General features: G+C 36.9%; 2 protein-coding genes across 3 annotated transcripts; both read left to right on the top strand.

The window, feature by feature from the left end:
* The first annotated feature begins 11,810 nt into the window (after nt 1-11,810).
* LOC103439369 (uncharacterized) lies at nt 11,811-15,975 on the top strand. Of its 2 annotated transcripts, none has more exons than XM_070814658.1 (4): nt 11,811-12,593; nt 14,776-14,869; nt 15,136-15,195; nt 15,626-15,975. In XM_070814658.1, exons 1-4 carry the CDS (start codon nt 12,169-12,171, stop codon nt 15,704-15,706), a joined length of 660 nt encoding a protein of 219 aa, XP_070670759.1. In that variant the 5' UTR covers nt 11,811-12,168; the 3' UTR covers nt 15,707-15,975. The 2 variants fall into 2 exon arrangements, with proteins under 2 accessions (XP_070670759.1, XP_070670758.1); XM_070814657.1 differs by having other exon boundaries at nt 14,773-14,869.
* Nucleotides 15,976-17,914: 1,939 nt separating this feature from the next.
* On the top strand, nt 17,915-18,703 carry LOC103424740 (fasciclin-like arabinogalactan protein 14). Its single transcript, XM_008362835.2, has one exon. The coding sequence runs from the start codon at nt 17,915-17,917 to the stop codon at nt 18,701-18,703; it is 789 nt and encodes a 262-aa protein (XP_008361057.1).
* Nucleotides 18,704-20,513: the final 1,810 nt, after the last annotated feature.

Genomic DNA, 20,513 nt, shown 5'->3' with positions numbered 1-20,513 from the left:
ACACATGCAACAAGAGCTTCACTTTTCGACCAGCACATGTTTACAGATCAACATGAATCTCAATTTGTGGACTTGGATCTTAATAATAGAATGTAAGAATTTGGTGAAACATGTTGCAAGGCATAAAGACAGTAATGTTAGCGACTTATTTAGCGGGCGATCCCCACGGAGTTTACAATGGGGACAACAACCATCAAATGCCATCCTACAAATCCCACATGTTTCGTCTTGTGCATCCCATGTCCATGTCCATGAAGCGACAGCATGCCACCTGCAGGTCCAAAGGGATAAGAGTTAGAGCTTCAAAGTAGATGAAATAAAACATATCCCAGAAGAAAAAAAAAGGCACATCAAATTTACACTTGGACAAATTCACACATGCAGTTATTTCCAATTGATTAATGAACGTAAGAGATAGAAAAGAGGTAAAAAAGACATCATCTGTTTAAAATCCCCAACAGATATTCGCAAAGAGAGAAGGGTCAAGAGAAAACAGTTACGATCAAATGCATAATACGTCCATTTCCCATCAAAGATGTCTCAAGTTAAAACAAGATCACCGAGCAAATGGGATTGTCAAAATATCACGATCGTTGTTAAAAAGATAATCGCACCGAATCATAAACAGGGGGAGCATATGCTAGAGATTCATGACTAACATAATAGATACTGGTCTTGTGATCGACATTCGTAACATTAGACTACAATTAAGGTAGTAAAACTCTACAGCTCATTAACTATTCATAGTTCCAGAGGATGACAAATCATAGACATTCAATATCGTCAAGTTGAAATTCATTCCACCACGTTTAGATGCAACAGTTTGAAGATGGGAAAGAAAAGAGCATTACAAAAGCTATTTCTAAATGGTATAAACCAGAAAATTTGAAAGAAAGAACAAAATCAAAATCATAGGAATTCGAAACTATCAAGCCAAAATTCATTCTACCATATGATTAAATGCAACAAAGTTGAATCTTGGAATAAAAAGTACAGAAAATTACATGAGCTAGTTGCAAATGGTATATAAGCTAGAGTAGTTTGAAAGAAAGAACAAAATAACATAAACACAATGAGAAGGATACGCAAAGATGTTGACTTTCATCTTCTCCTCCTGCAACTGCAAAACCCCAATATTCCCAGAATTTCAGTAATTTCAAATTTGATATTTCGATTAGCTGATTATAATACCCCAAATCTACCTACCCAATACAAACTCCTCGATCAGAACTCAAGGGAGATCGCAAACTGAACCATTTGGGGACTGTGTGGCAAATCACTGCAAAAGTCCGATTCTAATTTCAATTCCGGTTCCCATCTCAAATCGAGGTCTTTGTTCATGATGCAGGGTTGGGGACGAGGAGAGAGGGAGAGAACGCGAGCAAAGAGGAGAGTAGAGAACGCAGAGAGCGATCGAAGGGATTCGCTAGTCCCATGGTTCGCAACGTCTCTCGCTAAGACCGTCATAGCCGAGGCGAGTCCGGCTTATTCCCACTAAAATTATCTAGTCGAGTCCAATGAAGGCCAATGAAGGAAAACAAACACACCCTTAAGCTCCTTTTCTTGCTAATAATTTTAGGTTGATTTAGTTTCCTTGCAATAATGTCAGAAAATATTGCATACGACTTTTTACTTATAGCCATTGGTCCGAGAATGGCATGTCGTGATGTACAAAAGAAGCCTACCGATTAATATCTATCTAAAAAAAAAAAAAACCATTTGATAAAGAAGAACTTTTACATGTTTGAAAATGATATGTAACAAAGTGTGAGGAGAGAGAGGTTAGGACTAGATTAGTAGCTAGATTAACCTTAATTTACTAGTTTTACCATGTTTGAAAATGATATGTAACAAAGTGTGATGAGAGAGGTTACGACTAGACTAGTAAATTATGACCTTACTTTAGAAGCAAAACTTTTAGCGTACGGGAAAAGAAAATTTCATTAAATTCGAATAACAATGTTCACATCAGAAGTTAATGTCTTAACCAGTCACTCTGGCTCAAAACAATGTATGAAAATTACTTCTCGCGAGACAAAAGAAGCCACTATCTTACTACAAACATGAGGAGCAAAAAAAAATTATACTGACCTCAATTATTGTTTCACTCTAAATATCAAAAGAAGACCTCACAACATTTGGTTGAATTTTACCATTAATCATATCCACGAGGCATTTTGAGTCTGATTCTACCTGAACCGCATCAAAACCTTGTCGGCACAAGGCAACAAATACGCCCATACTGCTTCCGCCATTAAGCTGGACTCGCATGGAAAGTTTACAACGCCACCAGCCCCTTGAAAATACATGCATAATCCTGAGCCGCCCTTCCATACCCTCGACGTCCAAATACATTTAACTAAGCTCCATCACAATTCACCTTAATCATACGACACGACGGTTAGCGTAAACAACTTTTGCAAAAGACAAGAAATAGAAAAGAATACAATTTTTACAGATGACGCTTTATCATAGCAGTTGCGAAAAGCAATGATGTATGTGCACATTATAGTTTGTAAAAAAAAAAGCCATAAACATTTTGAAATACACAAATTTCTATTTTCATTTTAAGAAGAAAATGGAAGGAAGTGAGTAGTCAGTTTGTTTTTTATTTTTTATCATAACTTGTGGTAAGAAAGAAAGACATCGTTGCTTAGGGTCAGAGAGGCTTTTGACCGATAGAGAACTTATTCCATTTTCATGAATAATTATGATTTTTTTTCGTTAACATTTTTGTTTTTTCAGAATGCAACAGACCCCTTGAGACGAGACCCCTGGGGGCAGCGAGTGTAGTTTACGGAGAGGGAGTCATAGTTCCAATAGCGAAGGAAGTACATTTTTCACATGATTTTTCCAAGCTTTGATTCCACTTATAATTCCAATTATCCCATTAGCATTTGCACTAAAAAAAAAGATGAAGACCTCCACACACATTTTCTTTCTCCTTAGAGCATTTCCACCCATAGTCCAATTGATAGGACAATTGGATTGATCTGTCCTTGGTCCAAATGGTAGTCCAATTGTGCAAAAAATGGATGGCAATTGGGCAAAGGACTTGTGCCCTTTTATCTGCCCTTGCAAGAATATCATTGGCTTGTGCCGTTACAGGCTTACAGCTACTCAATTGCATCAGTGGAGGCTACTCATGTGACCGTTGGATTTTAACATTTTAAAAAAATTATAAATTAAAGGTTGTCTATGTGGCACAATCTGGTGAATCTGATTTAAATAAAATTTAGTAAATCAACGGCCTGAGTTAATTCAAATGTAAATAAATCTAAAATAATACAAGTGATTTTTTTCAACAAATTAAACACAGCTAACAAACTTACAAGGTTCAACCATCTTCTTCATTTGCCTTTTATTTTTAATTATTTATGTTTGTTTGTAATGCTATATTTTGTTTTGTATTTAAAAATTAAAACTAAATTATCGAACTTAAAAATAAGGTGTTTTATTTTCAAAGAACAAATTTACACTAAGTACACACTTACAAAAACATAAAGCATGAAAAAAAAATCAATTTATAGAGTCCTTATTCTTCTTCATCCGTCGCTAAGAAGGCGGTCCAATGACACAAAGGAAAGACAAACAACAACAATAAAAGGAACACGAACATCTGGAAACTTGTGTTGCAAGGATTGTGATCAGTAAAAGTAAAGTTCATTTCTGTCAACCAATACACAAAACCTGGGTAAATATAAATAAATATTTATTTATTTATTTTTCTGATATCTTTTTTTTTGGATCATATATATATATATATTCTGATTTCTTGTATAGCTGTATATTCTATATTTAACTTTCTAATTACTTTCTGCTGTTATGCAAAATGTGTAAAGTTCTATATGTATCCATATACCAAAGTGTGGGTACCTAAACCCTACTTTGGAACCAAAAATAAATTGTTCATACGATATTAGTAGTATCTTTTGATTTAAAGGGAAAGATTGTCAAATGCCCTTGACAAGTATGTTTATGTATGCGTGTATCTCTGTACTAAGCCTAAACCAAACTAGTTAGCTTTTACATTAAATACCAAACTAGTTAGCTTTCACATCAAATTATTGGTGTAATGTTTTATCGATGTATGGGGTTTAGACTAGTCAAAATTAAATATGTATAAAATGTGACCCTTTTTTTTTCCTTTTTTTATATTTTTTTATTTTTAAATCTGAGCTCACAATAAATAAATTTGATGACAAAATTGGTGATTATAACACTATTTTCTTTTGAATAAACGTGGTTGAAACGTTTAAATTTGATTTTGGGTCGTTGGCTTCGTTTTTGGAGTCGGATCATGAGGTTCACTTAGCCACGAATGATTGTAATATATCATAATTACTGACACATTAGTAACGTAAGCATTTCACTTGGATAATGTTTTTTGTTAATCCATTCCTCTCAATTTGTAGCTAACCGCTTGTGACTTAGTTGATTAAGACCGGAGATTTTAACTTATTGATTAAGAGAACTCCCTAATAGGAAAATTATGATTTCATTTCATAAGGAATATGATAACATGTTGATGTGTGTGTGTGTGTGTATATATATATATATATATATAGAGAGAGAGAGAGAGAGAGAGAGAGAGAGAGAGAGAGAGAGAGAGAGAATTATTTACAATATTACTCAGTCCAGCATAAGAATTAAAGGCTTGAATCGGCGCCAAAGGAGAAGTTTTCTTACGATTATTCAACTGAAGTCCTTGCTTAGAAAAAAACTATGAAGTTCATCAATGGTAGTGGAATCATGCCAAAACTGAATCGCATCAATGAAAGATTCAAAGGGAAAACCATGTAAAGTGACAAAGATCAACTCAATTGCGTCAATCGGATCATCGATGTTGGCAAGAGCATTAGCAATTTCTTCAATTTGTTGAAGATAAACTGTAATTGTAGAGTCACCCTTAGTGATGTTGTGACGACGAGAACGAAGCTCATGAATGTGTGATCGAGAAGCAGTTGCAAGTCTTGATTCCAATTTTGACCATAGCTCACAAGCCGAATTGACTCCAATAGTGTAGGGAATGAGAGAATCTGAGAGTGTAAAATTGATCCAGATCATAATGTTCTAATCATTCTCGAACTAGGTCATATAATGAGGATTCAGAGTAGAGGTGCAATTTCCAGATGAATCAAGAAGAAATTTGGGCGGAGCAGTCATCGTTTCATCAATTATTCCGATGAGGTTGTATCGGCAGAAGATCAGAGCGAACAAAGCACTCCATGTGAGATACTTTGTTGTGGTGAACTTGATTGGAACCATAGATCCAATGTTATGGATTGTAATCGAAGAAATTGTCGAAGGATTTGAGGAATTAAGGCAAGAATTCATAGAAGCGGGATGAATTTGAGATTCAGATTCGGAGGAAGGAGATCCAGAAGTCGCCATTGCTAGATTTCTAGGGTTGCAGCTTCGAAGAAAAATATGAGCGGGAAACAGAAGAAAGAGGATCGAAGATTGTTAGACACAGGTGATAGATACCATAATAGGAAAATTATGATTTCATTTCATAAGGAATAAGATTACATGTTGGTGTATATATATACACACACTAGTGACTAACTCACTTGTATTAACAACTAATTACATCTTGTCTAACTAATCACTAACTAATTACAAAATTGTTACAACTGTCTCATAACAAACTCAACTATCTTGAGTAGACTTATTTACAATATTACTCTTAGTCGGATAAGACATGATTGTTATTATTAAGGGAACTCCCTCCAGCATTTGAAGATACCTCCTTGTAAGGAAATTGTGAGGGCAAAATCTGACTACATAATTTTCCAACAAACCACACTCTATGGTAAGTTTGATCTCGTCATTCGTTGTTGCACACAGTGCTGGGAAAATGCCATTTCTTGTTTCCTTGTATTTTTGGTTCCGTCGTATCTTGTTTCCTACTGGTACGGTTTTTTAGTCTCTGAAAAAGCAGTGTGGTCAGGCTGCTAGCTCTTTGGACAGGATATAATTTTCTTTTCGTTTAATTTCCCAGTTAAGCACGCAAACATCAAATTCGTTTCTTGGATTAAAAGCCAGTGCCATGCATGCACGTGCATACGCATTATGTCAAGTGAAAAGCTCAAGTGTATCAACAATCCCATTATGACACGTGGCATGTGATATCTTACTGTCCCCATGTCCACGTGAACCCGTTCACATCTTGCGATTTTGATCGTTCTCCCCCTCACGTTGGGGACCTCCTCATGTAAAAGTGTTTGCGTTCTCTGATTGGTTAAGTTATTCTCTCTCACACATAAACACACGTTTTCATTGGATAATGGATAATGCTTTGTCCCAATTTGTTAATCTTTTCACCCAAACTTTGATACGAGAAGATTTTGGATAATGTGACAATTATGTAAATTAGCTTGGGAAAAATATAGCTTTCATTAGCAAAAATTGCCCTCGCAATGGTGCAGATTTTCCAACTGTAAAAAATATGTTGAAAGTTCTAAATATATATACCATAGACAATACTAGTTACATATATGTGGAAATTTATTTACAACTCTATTTATAATAATTAAGGAACAAAATATATGTCGAAGGGTGATAAATTTTGCAAGTTAAGAGCAGTATTAACTGCTCATTGTCCAAAATTTCTAAGTACTTATATACTAATTAGCTGTAGGCATTTTCATTTTGCTGTTACAAATTGGAAAAATGAAAGTTGTTAAAAGTAAATAATAAATGACAATTTTAGTGGAAGTGAGAGAACAAAAAATCTATGTGATTTGAATTATTGATGATAGCAATAAAAATAAGTTGAACAATATTGCGTCATCTAAACAAAAAAGAACCTAAACCTTTTTTTTTTTTTCAAAGAAACGATAGTAGATTCATTGATAGAGTCATTACATTGGTTTGTTACAAGGCCATTCAAAGCTCCATAATCTCATCAATAATTAAATCCAAAATAAAGTTGGAGGGTGATCATCCCAATCACACATGACTCACCAAGAGACCAAAACGGGCAAGCCCTATGTGCAATATTGTTTGTTTGGCGATGGGTATGGGATATAGTAGCCTCAGTAATTGTTGAAAGTAGCGCCTTTATGTCCACCATGATTTGCCCGATCTTGGAAAAGTGCATGGAAAGATTTTTAGCCGCTTCAACAATCTGAAGCGAGTCGGTATATACGTAAAAAAAAGTTGTAATTGAGTCATGTTAAATTCATAATTTTTTTTTTCACATGTGCGTCCATCATAATATTAATCATCACCACCGGATGATCATATAGTCATAGCCATTAAATCAAAATGAGACATTTAGATTCACTACTCAATTCAACTTAACTACCAAATTTAACATACAAATCTGGACCTAATGAAGAAAAAAATGAAAACGGAAAAATTGAAATTTCTAAAGCATATAAATCTCACATAGGTCACAATGAAGAACCAATAGGAATCAACATATTATCTATATCAACAAAATTATTCTAACTTAAAATCTCAGTGGCCTGTATTTAGATGGTAATCCTTCAAACTCCCTTTGCCATGCTTTTCTCAAAAGCCCTGTTTCCTAGTTAACTATCCTTGGCCCTAATTTCTATTTAACCATATATGGTGGCCTAATATGATTAGAGGTCTCGTGGCCCACAATGAGCTACGATGTGACCGATATGGCTTATTCACAGTGAATGTACAAATAAGTGTTCATTAAAGAAAAACTACTAATAATTTGTGGTGAGAAAGAAAGAGATAATTACTTGGGGGAGACCGCGAAAGGCTGAGTGAGAGTCAGAGAGAGGTGTAGTTTAGTATATTTGGCATGACTTTCGTGGCTAACAGTAAAGGGCAGCAATGATGATGTTTGTTAGCAATGATGATGCCTCTTTCTTGTTTTGGGGAAAAGGTAAAAGCTAGGCACATCATGATGATTCCTATGCCTTGTTTTGGGGAATAGGTTGCTTTCTGATTGAGGAAGCAGAGAAACGGAGAGAAGGAGAGAGAGTGTAGCCTATTTTTGCTCAGTGCAAGACAGCAGAGGAGAGAGCGGCAGCAGCTGAGAGAAATGGAGCTGTCTGTTGACAGCTCCGATTTGTGAGCAGTGGAGAGGGCATTCGGCTCTCCCATTTGAAGAAGAGCTGCTGCTCTCCTCGTTTATTTGTAATCACTCAATCAAAAGATAACGGTGCCACGATTTGTGCTTTTGGGAAAGAAGTGATTTAGTATATGTTTTCATCTTCTTTATTTGGTTTTTGTATGAGTGAGAATTATTGGGTGCATGTGAGATTTGGAATTTGAGAGTTGAACTCTATTTGTAATTTTCAATTTGATATTAGTTGAATTTTCTCACTGTCTCTTAACTGGACATAGGCTTACGCCGATCTAGTATAAATCCTTGTGTTATTTTAGATTATTTGTCTTGTCATATTTTGCAAATTAGCTTATTGGTTTCGTACTTGATGTTTCCGCACAACATTTTGACCGATAGAGAACTTGAAAACTTGTAAATGAGAGATTATAGGTTCGATTTTTGCCAAAGAAGAATTTGAACCACATTATTGCTAGTCTATTGTGAGGATTAGCTTATATATTCCTTCTTAATATAGATAATATCGATTGTTCAAAAGAGAAGAACAGGCTTTGACCAAACAATAAGATAGACTAATAGGCTAATAGCGGTAATGTTTTTTTCCTTCCCATTTTCATGAATGACCATGACGTTTTTTTCTTAATCTTTTTGTTTTTTCAAAAGGGTAATGTTAGTAAGCTTAAAATTCTAAACTAAATTTTGTAAACAAAATGATATGATTGTTGATCATTGAATTATCACTTAAGTATTAATTAATGTGTTTATTTCTTATTAGGGACACAAATGAGTTGATTTCCTTAACATTATTCTTTTCAGAATGCAATCAGACACCTTAAGTACATTTTTCACCTGATTTTCGAAGCTATGATTCGAAGTCATAATTCCAATAATCCAATTAGCCTTTGCACTTAAAAACAGAGACTGACTTCGACACACATTTTCTCTCTCCCTATATTATCTCCACCCATAGTCCACGAAAAGTGAGACTACTAGGCTAATTGTGGTGACTTTTTTTTTGGTTTGTAGTCGTTCTGTTTGTTGTAATGATTGATACTCGCCTACAAGTTACACCCTTGCAAGCAAACGAATATAAAAAACATTCTCAAAAGCTTATAAAAAAAAATTGCCATACTGATGACTCGGATAAAAACAACCAAAATGCAATAAATTTTAAGGAAAATAGCTACATAAGCATATTTTGTCATTTTGTTTACAAAAATATTATTTTCAATAATGATAACATATTTATCATGTATTGTCGACAAAAAAATAGTATTAAACAAACACAACAATAATATAATAACGGTATAATAAACATGAATTATTTATAAAAAAATCAAAATATATATATTATTGCTAATTATAATTTTTTTTAAGAAAAACAATAATCTCTTGGTGAGTCGTGAGCATGTCCATATTGTGCGAGGACGATCCCACTTAACTGAGAAATTTTTTATTGTGACGGAAACACGAGTGGTACACCACATGTTTTTATGTAAGTGGTGGGAAATTTTATTTTTTAAGTTATTAAATTTTAACACATTGTTGACCTTAAAAACTATCAAGCCTACTTGGTGCGCAGACCGAATAATTAATAAGCTAACTACGTCATTCGGTTGTGTGCGGAGTGTGCCAACTTGTCGATCGTGCTCAGCCAGGGAGTAAAATGTGTTGATGTTGCGTTGAGCGCACTGCTGACTTCTTGATCTTGCGACTACGGCTGAGGAAGGAACACGTCTCGGCCTTCGAGTTCTAGAGCCTGAAGACAAGGCTGCTAGTCTTGTGAAGTTTCATGGATCCTCGGCGGCAAGTTCGGTTACGGTGATTATATTCGTAAGAGTATAAGCACGCCAAATTGGCACCAAACTATACGGACACAAGTACTCAAATGAGATGTATGTCTTGATGGTAAATGTGGTTCAGCCGTCAGAATGCCGAACTCTAAAACTTACTTGTGAATACCCAATCATAAAACCACTCGACGTTCAATGTGCCGAGCTCAATAATTTGTAACACCTCACTTCACCAATAATGCTAATGAGATGACCTCTGTCAATAAGGACTTGAAAATTCTTCTTGACTGAGACTTGGATAAGTAACCAGTCGGCCTTGACGCAATGCTGTTTATCCAAACTGAAGGTGCTCCGCGGTCGGTTGATTCTACGACAACATTGATGTTTATCCAAACTGAAGATGTTCGTCGGTTGCCTTCACAATGCTGTTTATCCAAACTGAAGATGTGTTGGCAGAAAAAGAAAATAAAAATCTCAAGGTTGTTGAGAGGTTTTGCGTAGAGCGAGAGTTTGCAGGGCAGTTTGTGTGTTGAATTGGAGAGACTTTTCTTGTTGCCACTGCCTTTGTATTTATGGCAAGTCTCCTTGATTGCCAATCCAATAGAGACCTTTTCCGAATATACTCTCAAAAACAATAACTGATATTATCTTTAATATATTTCGGCAAAAATCTCTCTAATCTCCTTATGCCTGTGGACTTTTACGAGAGGAACAACAGGTGTCCCTTTGAAATCTCGAAGTGCCCTTTCACACGGCATGCATACTGTGCTCCCATCATCAATTCTTATCACTCCAAACTCATCTGACAATGCCCATCACCATGCAAAAAGGCCTAGCCTACCTAGGTTTCTTATCTCATCATTATCCAAGACCATCAAATCCTAGGCTTATCACATCGTCATAATTCCATCACCCTTAAACCCATCCAAGCATGCATCCTGATCAAATGAATTTCAAATTCATTTTTAGCTTCCAAGTGTCGTCAGACATCCCAAATCAATTCGAACTGTACTACTTGCTTGAGATATAATTCGCATTCTATTCATCTGGTTTAAGAAGATGAAGATAATCCATATTAAAAGATAATTATTATGATAAAAACCATAATATTATCCTTTAACAATAACAAAATTATCTTCACTTTTTCCATTCGACGGTTGGGAGCTATGCTCACTTAACGACCTTGATTGCACGGGCCGATGGTGTAAATTTGGATCCAAACACACACATCTCGTGTGCCGGTCACATTGAAAAATCTCTTCACTTAGGCCATCTCTAACCAAAGGAGGGCCAGGGCTTTTTTTGGCCCTATAGTCCTTCAAGAAATTAATATTTTAATGAATACTATCATGCCATTTTTCTTACCATCTCCCATCGAGGGGCCAGAGGGCCATATGCCAAACATAACTCTATGACAAAAAACCATCTCTAACCGAATGGGCTATAGGGCCAAACATAATTTATTATTTTAATTGAATTACTATGGTTATTTAAATTAAATTACCTCAATAATTTTACATTATGGATTGTCAATAATTTTTCGAGATGGAATCTCAATAATTTTACGTCTCGAATTTTATGTTGTATAATTTCTATGTTGTTTAATGTTACTTAATGTTATTTATTGTTGTTTAATATTGTTTAATGTTGTTTCATATTACTTAATATTGTAATGACTTAGGAAGTTATAGGAAAAAGAAATAGAATTTATATTTAAAAAAAAATTGTAAAAAAAAAAAAATCAAATATAACGGCTAGTTGAAGTCAGTAAATGGCCCGGTCTGGGGCTGGTTGGGTTGGGTTAGCAGATTGGCCATTTTCTCCTTTTTTTGGCCAGGTAGGGCTCATGACCCATTTGGCTTAGCCTTCGGTTGGAGATGATTCTTATGTTATTTCAAGTTATTTTCGATTCTATAACCCTCTGGTTGGATCGGTGGAGATGGCCTTAACTGTCCGGAAGAGCGAGGAATTATGTACACGTGGTTGACGCGGAAAGGCCTTTTCAATTCCCATCACGAAGTCTCACAACCCACTGCGACTCCGTACTCGCTCTTCAATCGACGGCCCATACTCATCCATCACCCCATAAACACTTCCCCACCGTCTGTTAAAATCCACGATCAGCAAAAGCGCGGGAAACTGAAATGTTATCTGCGAACCAAGAAGTGCAAAACTGCACCAGCCTGAGCCAGAGTGATTCACTCAGTCAGTTTTCGCGTTTCGTTGCTCGTGCGTGAAGCTAAGACGCAGCGTTTCATCTCTCTCTCTCTCTCCCTCCCTCGGAGCTACGTTAGCGTGCTAGGGTTTCTGGATTTTGTGGGAATGGCGCCGAGGAAACGCAAGCTGACTGCGCAAGAGAAAGAGCAGGTGGCAAGGGTCGGCGCCCAGTTGGAGGCGCTGGTGGCTAGGGACACCGCTCGGGGGGGATCCGCTGAGCGAGTGACCCGGAGTTTGAATCAGACAGCTGCCAGTGGGAGCTCGGCTGAGCCCCGGCCAGTGGCGCCGGCGAGGAAGAAGGCCAAGGGAGCTCAGAAGAAAAAGGAGCCAGCCAAGAAGGTGAAGCCGGCGGCGGAAGAAGCGGAATGGGAGGCTGTGAAGGAAGAGAAGGAGAACTCCGTCGAGAGCGAGGCAGAGGCAGAAGCGGAGAACAAGAACGAGAAAGGGAAAGAGAAACTGGAGGACGACGGAGAAGCTACGAAGCATACTGGCAACGAGTGGGACAAGAGGACCATTGTGATTGAGCACTGGTGAGCCAGTTTTATCCCTCTATCTTTCTTTGATCCTGTTTGGTTGCCGAGAAACTTTTGGGATATGCAAGAAAATATTGTTTCGCATAATTGTGCTTCTTGTTTTATTATTTATTATTTATTTTGTTTAGATTATGATATTCGCTTTGAGCCTTTGAGCATTTTGACTTTCTGTTATAATAGCTATTCGAGGGGCGTGTGGTTTAACTTAGTATCTAGGAAGCATAAACTGGTGTTGAAATTAAGGTCTCTTTTGGCCACTAAACTGCAGTTGTTCGTTTAGAGCCGGTTTGGTGATACTGTGTTAAAAAAAAAAAACTAGTTTTATTGAGCTATGAGAATAAATAATTGTGAAATAAAACAACAAGAGTATTTGATAAATTTTTTTTATAAAAATATTTTTGAAAAAAAATATTATTATAATGTTTAATAAATTTTTATGTAAATTGTGTAAAATAACAATAAAGAGTACAATACTCGATGTGCCCAAAAAATTAATATCTCTCTCTCTCATCTTATACATTCTCGTGTTCTGCCTCCTTTATCCCTTTCACGCTGCAACAGCAGCCAAGGCGTAGCCGTCGCGACGCCACTCTTATCCGACCACCAAAGACCCAAAAATTGATACTTCTAGAATCCTCTCTTACTTGGTTCGAATCTCTACCTTATTTCATCAAATTCAAAGTCGATACGTTCGAATTTCAAATGTAGGTCGCGAAAGTTCGTGGGTTTTCCGTGGATTCACGCTGGTTAAAGGTGGTGAATTTCTCTGTTTTTATGGTGTTTTGTGGGATTTGATAACTACAACGGATTGGTATCATAACCCAGTTGAAATTTTGTAGAAATCAAAAGAAAAATCAGGTTCAATCTTTAGGACGGTTTCTAAGTTGGGTCTGCGCTGGGAGGGACTGGGTCAGGTCTGCATTGGGAGGGATTGGGTCAGGTCTGGTTGGGATGGTGGGGCAGCGGCGGTGAGGGATTTGGGAAGTGATTAGCTGTTGATGATGAAAGAGAACCTTAATTTATTTCAAATTTTGTTTTAAAGATCAGGGGCTTGAAGTTGTTTAAGTGGTATGTGGACGCGAGGAGCGAAAGGGAAGAGAGAGAGCTTCGATAGGGTTTCTCGAGCCTCTGCGGGAACACTTTTCTGGAGAAACAGAGAAGGTTGCGAGAGAGAGGTAGAAGAGGAGGGCACGACTGATGATAGAGAGAGAAGGGTAGGATTGGAAATTGAAAAGTTCATTTATTTTTTACTGTTCACCGTGTTTTACCAAATTAAACCGTTTTGTTGAAGTTGCTTTCTGGTTTTTAGTTTTTTTTTCACTCATAACTTTTGAAAAAAAACTAATTTAAAATGTTTACCAAACAATTAAAATGCTTCAACGTTTTTTTATGCCCACTTTTTTTTAAAAGTTAAGCTAAACCAAACCAGGGCTTACTAGTATGATTGTTGCAGGAGTGTAGTTGATTCTTTGTGATTGAATCAAACTATAGTACATTCTTTTGAAAGAGGCTTTTGATTCTATCAGTTCCTAAGTGATTGTAGTTTTGAGAGACTTTTGGTATATGTATCACAATCCAGCTGTTCCATTTTATATGGTTGGTGTAGCTTCATTGCCTGACAGAAGTTTACAACCCTTGCTCCCATTTGGAAAGTGAAAACTATTTGTTGGTTATGAAGTGGCCCAAGCGACTTGTTAGTCGCAGGTTTGGATTGCGAAAACAGCCTCTTTTAGAAACAGTATTATTATTGTGCAAGTCTTGCTCTCTCAAATCCCACATTAGTTAAAGCCTTGTGCAATCCACCGCCTTTTTTGTTTTTTAAGATTGTGACGATTGTTTTTTAAGTGGTTAGTTCTTAGTTTTTTGGGAAAATTAATGAAAAAGGTTTGAAAATTTTGAGTTTTAACGAAAATGACAAAATAAAGGGTAAGGTGAATAATACCAAGATTGACTTTTTAGTGTAAAAATATGGTTTTTTGTTGAAGTAAACAGTACCGATAGCTTTTCGTTAAAATTCCCTAGTTTTTATTGTGTACACTTGGGTTCCCCATTCCAGATCTTTGTGTACTAGGCTGCCATATTGGTGTTTTTTTCTTTGTTTGGTAGTTTGGCTTTTGCTACGTACCTGCAGCTTCATTATATCATCCTTATTAACTGATTTGTTTCATTTCTCTAGCAGGCAATGCAAGTCATTCAAGACAAGAGCTGATGAGGTGAAAGATGGCTTGGAGAAGGGCGTTCCTGGCATCAAAGTTCTACTAAACCCTGATAAGGTATACTTATTGAAGGATATTAATGTTTTCCATGGATTCGAGCTTATTTGGATGGAAATATGATAGTAACGCTGAATTAGTAGAAAAACCAAAAACATTAGTTTTATGTATTTGAAATGAGTACGTTTACAAGAAATCATCGAAACCATAAAGTATCATGGGAGAAACATTGTTTGATAGTTATCCATATTTGATTTTCTGTAGACTTGCAGTCCTCCTACAGGATATTGAAAGTAACTATTTCCTTCTTCTTTTATTGTGAATAGCCAAGAAAAGGATGCTTTGAGATACGGGAGGAAGGCGGCGAGACATTCATCAGTCTTCTGGTAATTCTTAATCCAATTACTCTATTCTTACAAGATTTAAATTGCAATAATGTTTTGTCAATAAGTCTTTTCCATTCTGAAAGACATGATCGGAGAGCGAAATAGGTCACTGCGAAATAGGTCACTGTTATGGTAAGTTTCAGTTTGAAAAAAAAAGGGCTAAAAATGATTGATGATAATCGCTAAGGGAATTAGTTTATATTGATGATGAATCTTAACGGGATGCTTACCTTTTTACAGAAGGAAACATCATAATCTGTAAGATTCTTCGATGATAATTTGAATAATTTATTCTGATGAAGAGAGGGTGACCTTCATTAAACGGGTTTGTTTTGGTGCAGAGATTAGATGATCAGTTTTAACATGTTATCAGCTTATTGAAAAGTAATCACTTTTTCCGAAGTTGTCATTGATGGGTTTTGTTTTGCAGGACATGGAACGACCATTTTCAGAAATGGAGGAGCTGAACATGGAGGAAGTCATTGCCGATATAATTGAGAAGATCAAATGAACAATGTAATACATGGCATGCCAGAGGAGTTTTTGGTTAGTAGGGGTAACTGTCTTTTTGGGGGGTATCCAAGTTCATTTGGTGTTTTACATTTGATCGTATAGTTGCACCTGGTGAGGCCAACGATCTGGATATATTTTGGAAAAGCTCGAAAGACTAGACGTTGCATGCAAGCGAATGTAGGTTACTGATGATAACATATTCTTTTTGTTAATGCTTGAATTTAATCGAGTAGAACTTCTTTGACAGCATAATATTTCGATTTCAAATTTCTAATCTTCTGTGACTTTATTCTCCATTGTGCATTATTGAAAAGAGCTTTAGATCCTTTTATCATTTCACCCAAAATTAATAAAAGATAAAGTCTTACTGTTTTTATAGAAAACCTTAATGTATATTTCATTGTATCAAACAGTTTACAAGATTAAGCATAAATAGAAGAATAATCGGGAAAGAGAGAGGAGAGTAGGGGACAATGGCAGCTAAGCAAGTCAGCTAAGCAATCATGAGAGTATGATGACCTCCACATTCTCTAACACATGCTTTACAGCTTATTAACAAGCTTTACACAGAAGAGGGAATAACACAGCTCACTAAACCCTAGCTAAACACAGCTTTACAGCTATTAGGGTTTAAAGAATATTCAATAATATTCAATAGTTTTACAAGTAATAAAATTCTCTACAAATCATTGCACAGCATTGTCTCCGTCTTTCAGTTTTCGGGAATGAAGATGACCAACAACGTTGTAAGATCTTCTGCTTCCGTTAACGATTGATAATCATCCACGTACTTCCCTCTTCTCCGTTTCTCTCTATATGCTATAATACTAATTTCTTTCTTTAAAAAGCCACGAAGAATGAGAAAGACCCCATTACCATCACAATGCACAGGAAGCTCGAAGCCAGCTGAGTCGAAGCAGAATCTTTAGAAGGTGGCAGTGCTGACTGATGCCCAGCAGCTTCAGGGGGCGGACCGCGCTTGAATATTTTCGTCAAGGCATCACCAGCCCCAGCGGCAGCACCACCAGGCCCTGGAGCAGACTTGAACATGTTGGTTAGTGCTGAAGCATCTCCATTCTTCGCTGCATCTGCTGCTGGCGCTGGTCCATTTAATTGCTTAATCATTTTGTCCAACTTGTCTTTACCACCAGGGGCCGGAGCAGAGGTGAAGGAATTGGCTAATGCACTAGGATCACCACTCTTTGGTGCATTTGCCTTTGTCCCTGCTTGTCCATTAATTTGATTAATGATATTGGATTGGAGACCTGCGGGGACGTCCAAGGCCTCTGCGACAGCCGAGCTGATGAAAACGAAGAGTAGACCGAAGACGGGGACGGGGACGGGGAGGGGGGAGGCTTTGTGAGTTGTCATGGTTTTCGATTTGAAAATTGTGAAGGCTGTTTGATGGAGGTAAAGAGCCTTCTGAAGGGTTGTTTATAGCCAAAAGATGTCATAGAGATGGCAGAGGGATTATATTTGGAGAAGACAACCATGAGATACTAAGTTTGGAGGATCAGTTTTTGGGGTTTTAACTGTCTTTCTCCAACCCTCCCTCCTCTCTGTTTTTTTTTAATAAAACCCCCTTCTGTTTATATTGTAACAAAACAACTGTTTGATTTAGGCCTCAACTCTCAAACCCCAAATAGCAACTCAAAACTCTCTCTTAAGTAATATGTTTATTTTTTAATGTATTCTAAGCTAACGCTACATGTGCCACATTTACGATCATTTCAAATCAACTGAATGTCTCTGAAAACAAATACAAGCGTAACTTTTTAAAAGTTGATTGCTTCTTTCTTAACTTAGGCGAATGTCAATCTGCACGTGATTCGCTCGTGACTCCGTGTATACATTTTTCTTCAATCATTAATGCATTTTAAGAGTAAACGAATGCCATGTTATGCGCGTGATTTCCACGTGATCATTTGGTACCTTTTCTTCTATCCTTTCTATTTTTTTTCATAATATTTTGTTGACTATTCCTAATTAACCAGTCAAAACTTTGGCTTTTTATTTATTTTTGTATGGCAAAGAGAATTTCACTCCCACCCTTTAGGCTCCACCATCCAAATTTTCTGTCTAATTATCCAATAAATCTCTTTATATAAAGCTCCCAAATCCCCACTTCACAAACCAGGGCTTGAAAATAAAAATAAAACATTGCTTCCAAAGCAAGAAATAAGGCAAAGCAAGATAAACAATAAAGATGGAGAACACAAAGGACTCCGTCATCCTCTGCCTTGCCTTCTTCCTTGTCTTCTCTTCGGCTTCGGCCTTTGACATCGTCAAGCTTCTCGAGAAGCAGTCGGATTTCAGCAGCTTCACCAACTACCTCAAGGAGACCAAGCTCGGAGATGAGATCAACAAGCGCAGCACCATCACTGTGTTGGCAGTGGACAATGGGGGCATCTCAAGCATCTCCGGAAAATCCCAAGATGTGATCAAGAAGATCCTGAGCGCACACGTGGTTTTGGATTACTATGACCAGAAGAAACTGACCAATTTAGTTACTTCCAGCAAGGTGTCAACCCTAACCACAATGCTCCAGTCCACTGGCCAGGCCAAGGACCAGCAAGGGTTCATCAACCTCGGTAAGATAGACGAGGGAGGGCTCGCTTTCGGGTCAGCTGTCAAGGGCAGCAAGCTCAACGCCAAGTTCGTGAAATCCGTTGTCTCTCAGCCCTTCAACATTTCAGTTCTTCAAATCTCAAATGTGATTGAAATTCCTGACATTTCTGCTGCCTCGAGCCCTGCCAGCTCACCAAAATCCTCTGCCTCACCAGCTCCTTCTCCATTAAAGAAATCATCCTCTGATGCTCCCAGTCCTTCCTCTGAGGTTTCATCCCCACCTGTTTCTGGTGATGCTTCATCTGCATCCTCACCATCTGCTGATGCACCAGCCGGATCATCAAGCTCTACCACTGGTTCACACCGTGAGATGGCTGTTGGCGCTGGAGTGGTGATCATGAGCTTGGCTTCCCTTTTGTTTGCTTAAGTAGTCTTCAATCAATGAGGAAATTAAAAAAAAAAAAAAAAGAGAATGAAGGATCGGAAAAGATTTATCTTAAAGAGTTCGCCTTAGTGGTTTTGTGTGGCAAATGTATGGAACATACATTCATGTAAGAAGCTGTTTTTTTTTTTTTTTTTAATGCATCAGATACCCTTTACGTACATCTTTTCATGTGATATTTTCGAATCTCGGTTTCGGTATTCACAAAACCAATATACAAAATAATGAGGAATAACAAACATACTACCAAAAATATGAGTCTTCACAATAACACAAGAGCTTCTGTCCAACTAATTGGATGGGGATTGGGATTAGAGTGTGGCTCCACAGGGATTAATGAAATGAATAAAGGGAATAGAGCACAAATACGAGGAAGCAAAGTACGGCAACAGTCACAATTGTATGTAGTCAGAGCGGTCTTTCTCTCAGCAAGCCTGGATATTTCCATATATGTCTGAGAGCTGCCCAACCAAGTAGAACTTAGGGTTGCCGTTTGGAATTTGCTTTTGCCGCTTACCTAACTTTATCAAGTCTCTTTTCTTCTTCAAATTTCTTCTCCTCAACTTAACAATAAAACTTTGTTTTTGCTTCTTAAAAGACATCAGACAAGGGCAAGAGGATGAGTCCAAGGACAAAGACACCGATCAAAAAGGTACAATGTACGAGACACTGCTTGCAGCTCTTTTCAGATTGTTTCCATACGTTATCACTCTTGTTTATTAACATGATTAATTCATATGAAATATATACCATGGAATTACAGGATAGTGTAGGGCTCGTTTAGATGTGTTTTTAAAATGACTAAAAGCGTTTTTGATGAAAATCTTTTTGAAACCAATTTTTAGTAAAAATCCAAGTGGATCATGAAAAAGCACTTTAAGTGCTTCCTACAAAAAACACCGGATATGGTGCTTCTTCCAAAAAGCACTTAAAGTGCTTTTTAGAACTCAAAATCAATTTCACCAAAAACACTTTCAATCATTTTAAAAGCACATCCAAACAAACTCTTATTCTTTATGTCCTAAATAATTAGGTGTAACTTATATTTTTCCATATCAATTAAACTTTTTCGTACCACCGAAGTTGAAAAAAAAGCATGAAAATAATAAAGAATAAGGAAGAGGAGAAGGGAGAACCAACGTTAGTAAGGTCTGTGTGTTGCGCAGATTAAGTTACGCGATAGGTATACATGTTCCTCCTTTTTTTTTGTAGGATGAAAGCACATAAATTTGAGTGCGTTTTTGCTCTAAACCTCCCCTAACCCAAAGCAATCGGTACCTCCCTCCAAAATCGCGTCACATGCTTATTTAACTAACCATAACTACTGTCACTCAGTAATACAGTCTGGTGGTATGTATATTCACTTGTAAGTGAGAGATCTTAGGATTCGATAACAAATTAGGTTGTCAATCGTATGATTTAGCCAAACTTCTCCCTCCCAAAATATATGGTTGTACTAAAAAAATACAACCATAACTACTTTATGCATTTAATTAAATATTTATAAAAAAGAAACAATTAAATGATTCATATAAAAAATTACCATTTGTTATCCTATCAATTAACAATTAATTGATTGAATTATCTTTTTTTTTTTACAAGCGATATTATCTACAGGGTTAAGCTTAGCGTCACAATGGGCTAGCAATAATGCGATTCAAATTCGTCTTTGGTATGAATCGAACCTAAGACCTCTTACTTTTAAATGAAGAGGAATACTACGATACCTAGTATTAAGTGGCTAATTATCCTATTTCTATTCCTCTCTTCTCGGCTATAGCACAACTCCACCTTT

Source organism: Malus domestica, chromosome 15 (genome assembly GCF_042453785.1).
Source record: "Malus domestica chromosome 15, GDT2T_hap1".
Taxonomy (NCBI): domain Eukaryota; kingdom Viridiplantae; phylum Streptophyta; class Magnoliopsida; order Rosales; family Rosaceae; genus Malus; species Malus domestica.
The sequence above is the reverse complement of the archived record's forward strand: the minus strand, read 5'-3'. Positions and strand labels throughout refer to the sequence as shown.

What these genes read in the sequence shown, in the direction of transcription:
- LOC103439369 (XM_070814657.1), top strand. Translation starts at nt 12,169, where the DNA reads ATGGCGCCGAGGAAACGCAAGCTGACTGCGCAAGAGAAAGAGCAGGTG. An exon ending in ACCATTGTGATTGAGCACTG is followed by an intron (nt 12,594 to 14,772) that starts GTGAGCCAGTTT and finishes TCATTTCTCTAG; the next exon opens with CAGGCAATGCAAGTCATTCA. An exon ending in AGACATTCATCAGTCTTCTG is followed by an intron (nt 15,196 to 15,625) that starts GTAATTCTTAAT and finishes TTTGTTTTGCAG; the next exon opens with GACATGGAACGACCATTTTC.
- LOC103424740 (XM_008362835.2), top strand. Translation starts at nt 17,915, where the DNA reads ATGGAGAACACAAAGGACTCCGTCATCCTCTGCCTTGCCTTCTTCCTT.